Source organism: Gavialis gangeticus, unplaced genomic scaffold (genome assembly GCF_001723915.1).
Source record: "Gavialis gangeticus isolate Ggan-Ray unplaced genomic scaffold, GavGan_comp1, whole genome shotgun sequence".
NCBI classification, from domain to species: domain Eukaryota; kingdom Metazoa; phylum Chordata; order Crocodylia; family Gavialidae; genus Gavialis; species Gavialis gangeticus.
Window position 1 is genome coordinate 5,544,277 of NW_017728995.1, and position 5,111 is coordinate 5,549,387.

The 5,111-nt window shown below is 46.6% G+C and overlaps 1 protein-coding gene across 1 annotated transcript in view; it reads left to right on the forward strand.

Moving 5' to 3' along the window:
- GMPS (guanine monophosphate synthase) overlaps window positions 1-5,111 on the forward strand; it is a 94,902-nt gene that overhangs the window by 77,395 nt on the left and 12,396 nt on the right. Inside the window, exon 15 of the mRNA XM_019503031.1 lies at window positions 1,142-1,257. Coding sequence (XP_019358576.1) covers window positions 1,142-1,257 — 116 coding nt within the window. The remainder of the gene's footprint in view (window positions 1-1,141; window positions 1,258-5,111) is intronic.

The window sequence follows — 5,111 nt, forward strand, 5'->3', positions numbered from 1 at the left end:
GGTGCTATTTACCCCCTCGTCCAAGGCGCTGATGAAGATGTTGAACAGTGATGGCCCGAGCACCGAGCCCTGTGGGACCACACTGCCCACATCCCTCCAGGTAAAAAATGACCCATCCACTACCACTCTCTGGATGTGGCCCTCCAGCCAGTTGGCGACCCATTTGACTGTGTGGGTGTCGACACCACAGTCCCCTAGTCTTTTAATGAGAATGGGGTGAGAGACAATGTCGAAGGCCTTCGGAAAGTCCAGAAAGAGTACGTCCACTGCTACGCCTGCGTTGAAGGATTTTGTGACCTGGTCATAGAAGGCCACCAGGTTGGTCTGACAGGACCTGCCTCTGAACCCATGTTGGTTGCCCCTAAGCATAACCTCCCCTGCTGGACCCTCGTGGGCATGTGCCAGGATACTTCGCTCAAAAAGCTTACCCAGGATCGAGATAAGACTAACTGGCCTATAGGTTCCTGGGTCGTCGTCCTTCCCTTTTTTGAAAATAGGAACCACATTGGCCCTTTTCCAGTCCTCTACTCCTATGAATGCAGCCCAGAATACTATTAGCCTTCTCCGCAACAAGGATACCCTTTTGGTTCATAAATGCCTCTATTCTTTGATTTGTTTTTACTGTTACATCATTGTTTAGAAAGATTTTAATTAATGTTAATGATGGGAGAACGTGTGCACAGCCTGATGTTCTGTAGTTTGACTGTTTATATTCAGCAGACTTGACCAGTTACTAAATTAATGACTTTGGAATATTTGCAGTGGTTACATTTTTAAGATGTTTGGTTTTTTTTAGTATCAACAAATTATTCTGAAAAATGAAAATGTTATATATCCAACTTTTAAATGGACAACAACCTTAAAAGATGAGGCTGAAATGCCCTTCATATTCTCTTTTTGAAGTACAAGAGTTTGATGAATCTGATTATTTAAAATAGCTCTTCTATAGCCTTTTTGATATCTAGGTTATTAAAAATAGCACTTTTGTAGATCCAGGATCATATTCTGTCTTAAGCAACATGTATGTTGTCATGTTGACTTCAGCAGTATCCAGCTGTCAATTGGACATTGACGGAAATTTAGGCCTCTGTTTTGCAAGCTTACATTAAACTTCCAGTTGTTCAATTTTATTACCTTCTAGGGTGACTGTCGCTCATACAGTTATGTATGTGGGATCTCCAGTAAGGATGCTCCACACTGGGAATCTCTCATGTTCCTCGCCAGGCTCATACCACGCATGTGCCACAACATAAACAGGTATGTATTCCTAATTCAGTCTCATTGCCATTTTTTGCAATCTGTTTACTAATTTTTTAGGTAAAGAAGGTAAAAAATTAGACTAAACTTTTAGCAGCTGAGAACTGAAGATACGAAGCATAATTTTCTTTTAAATGTAATTGCAGTGTATTTTTAATATATACATAGCTATTCAAAAATGCATAAAGTTAAATTCATCCGTAAGCCCATCTGTCCTTCCTCCTCTCCCCTCATTGCTCCTATCTGTTATGAAAGCTAGTATAATTTAATGTGTCCAAGATCTCATCCTTCTGGATGGTCTCCTGTCTTGCACAGTATCCCAAAGGATCCATAGATACACTGGTTTGGGATTTAGAAGGGCCATGTCGGCTTAATAAGAGCATTGTGGGAAAAGTGATAGTACTCATTTATTTCAGTGGGAACAGTGAGGGGCCAGTCCTACATACTAATCTCTCCTATTGGAAAATGTCTGTTTACGCATAGAAATGTTGCTGTCCTTCTGGATGTTTGAAGCCATTTCACCTGTACCTTGTGAAACTATTGAATTCCCTCTACGTATTATTTTAGCAGAAAGTTCTAGGGGCATATTATTTATGAAAATCTGTAGAAGGGAACATATCAGTTCTTGCTATTCAGGCTAATTGTTGATGGTTTGACTTGAAACGAATGTTTTTGGGTTCCCTAGGCTATGCAATATAGGAATCGGCATTAACATTTTCTAAGTAAATCCTTCCTGGCAGATGAGTCTTGGTTGCCTGACACTTCATTTTTAAGACTGCTTTCACTTTGTGGTAAAAACTTCACTCGGTTCTGTTGTGAAATATGAAGTCTATTGATTTGGTTACACACTATTTTGTTGTGGATACTTTTTTCCTGTTAAGGAAAAGAATCGGAGTTTTCAGTAGTAGAACTGAATTGAGTTCAAGAACCAGTAATAGAATTTATCTAGAGCAGTGGTTCTCAAACTGTGGGCTGCATGCAGCCTTATCAGCACATTGCTGCAGCCCATATGACCTGTTCCAAAAAAAAAAAAAAAAATTACCACCTGCAGTTCATTAGTCAGGTAGAAAAATGTGGAAAATGTGGCAGCCACTTACCCTTCAGGTAAGTCTAGGTGTGAGGATCTGGATAGGTTACAGGGGTGGGCTAACAGGAACAGGATGCGTTTCAATACGGACAAGTGCAGGGTGCTGCACTTGGGCAGTAGGAACCAGCAGCACACTTACACAATGGGGAACTCCCTACTTGAGAGCACGGAGGCAGAAAGAGATCTTGGAGTCATTATTGACTCCAAGATGAACATGGGCCGACAATGCGAGGTCATGGTTGGCAGGGCTAACCGGACCTTGTCGTGCATCCACAGGTGCATCTCGAGTAGAGCCAAGGAGGTGATCCTCCCCCTCTACGCGACGCTGGTCAGGCCACAGCTGGAGTATTGTGTCCAGTTCTGTGCGCCCCATTTCAAGAGGGATGTGGACAACATGGAGAGGGTCCAGAGGAGGGCCACCCGCATGATCCGGGGACAACAGGGCAGACCCTACAGTGAGAGACTGCGGGACCTGAACCTATTCAGCCTCCACAAGAGAAGGCTGAGGGGGGACCTGGTGACCGTCTATAAACTCACTAGGGGGGACCAGAAGGGTTTGGGGGAGACGCTGTTTCCCCTAGCGCCCGCTGGCATAACAAGGAGTAATGGGCACAAGTTGATGGAGAGGAGGTATAGATTGGACATCCGCAAAAACTACTTCACAGTTAGGGCGGCTAGGAGCTGGAACCAACTTCCAAGGGAAGTGGTGCTGGCCCCTACCCTGGGGGTCTTTAAGAAGAGGCTGGATGCCTACCTGGCTGGACTCATTTGAGTCCCGTTTTTGTTTTGGGGTTTTGTTGTTCTCCCGCCCTGGCAGGGGGTCGGGCTAGAAGATCTACTAGGTCCCTTCCGACCCTAAATCTATGAAACTATGAGGAGGGCAGGGATTGAGGCCCCCATAGTAAAGGAATAGAGTAGGGCTAGAGGTGTTGCCCAGCTGGGATGGTGCATGAGGGCCAGGGCAGGAATGTGCAGCCATAGGGCGGGTCAGAAACTGGGAGCCACAGGAGGCTCATCTGGCGGGAGATGGGAAGGAGCAGTTTCCTGCTGCTGCATGCACTCCTAGCAAGGGAGGCCTGGGGGACACATGCCCCCCAGATTTGTGCATGGGGTCAGGGCAGATGCAGGCTGCCTGCTACAGGTTCAGGGCTCTCTTTGCCCTGGTGTGCTGTTCCCGGGGGCCTCCACAACAAAGCAGGGCAGGGAGGATTGGTGCCCCCTGCCCACATGGCAGTAGTGGGGGGCACAACTGCACCGCTACTGCTGCTGGGTGGGCAGGGGGTGCCTTGCTGTGGCAGTGTGGCCAGCATGGGGCTCCTGGCAGAGGCACCAGGCCTCCTGTCCACCAGCGTCTAACTTTTTATTCCTGCCCACTGGGCTGCGGAAGCCCCAGGGGGAGAGCAGCAGAATGGGGAGCGCTGAGCCTGCTGCAGGCAGCCTGCATCTGCGCCCCTCCATAGGCTTCGCTTTGGCCATGCCACCCATGGTAGGGTGGAGCTGAGCTTTCTGCTCTGCTGCAGCTGCAACAACCGCTACCTCTTGTGGGCAGCAGCTGGAGGGTGGAGGGGGCAGGTAGGGGGCTGCAAGCCTTGGCCCTGGTCCTGTAGCTGTGGCAGCTGGGGGCCCCCTCAGCTATGGGATGCAGCCCACATAACAGATTGAGACCTGAAAGTGTAGCCCACTATGCCAAATGGGTTGATAACCACTGGTCTAGAGAAACACTGTCTTATTTGCTGTGCAAGTGGAAGGGTATGTAGGGTGACTGAAAGAAAATAAACACTGATGTCATGGTTAAGACAGTTGGGTCTTACCTTGGAGAACTGGATTCTGGTCCTGCCTGGCTGAAGAGTTCATGTGAGATGTCTGGAAGGTTGGTCACTTAAACCAAACTTCTGAGCATTTGCTAATTGTTCCTAGCTTTCTGAGTGCTGCAGTGCTTGAGATGCTATAGTGCGACTTGAAATTCTGGATACTCCCATCTTTAACTGAGGCCTGTTGGAGGTGTGTTTGGAACGTCCAAAGTGATTTGAAAAATCTGGATCTAAGGGTCTCAAATTGAGCAACAAAATTAGTGGGGAAAATTTTTATTCTAATCTGTTTCTGTATCCCCATCTGAAAAATGGTCTTACTGCCACACCTTCACCTCACAGGGATATTGCAGCATTTTAGTAATGAGAGCTATAATGAGGCTTATTGGGCATTTATACACAAACTTTTTTTTCCTGCGATGCGCCAGAGATCTGCTGCTTCAGAGCAGACTCAAGTTGAGCCTGCTTCGCATGCGAAGTGTGCCAAACTGCATATAATTGTATAAGCAGCAAAATAAGCATCAGGGTGCAGAAAATGGTGGCGGTGCACTTTTGAACTAAAGCACCTCTGAGGGGATTTAGTTCGAAAGCACGCTGCCACCATTTTCTCAGCGCTGACTTGCATTTCACCACTTATACGACTGTAGGCATTGCAGCGCCAGGCACTTTTCAAAGCACCCAGCACTGCAGTGCTTGCATGTTTAAAAATGCCCATGAGTGTGGGTTTTTTTTGTGTGTTTTTTTTTTTTGTCTCGACAAGTGCCACTTACAGAGTAATGGGGAGAAGAAAAAGTAATTGAACTCATGAGGCAGGGCACTGAGAGACAGTGGATACTGTGAAAAATTGTGAAACACTATTATGTGGTCTCATTACATGCAAGCGGGGGAAGAAAAAAGGCACATCAGAAGGACCTATGCAAACTTGTTTCTAACACTTCCTAAAATTGTAAGCATTTTAC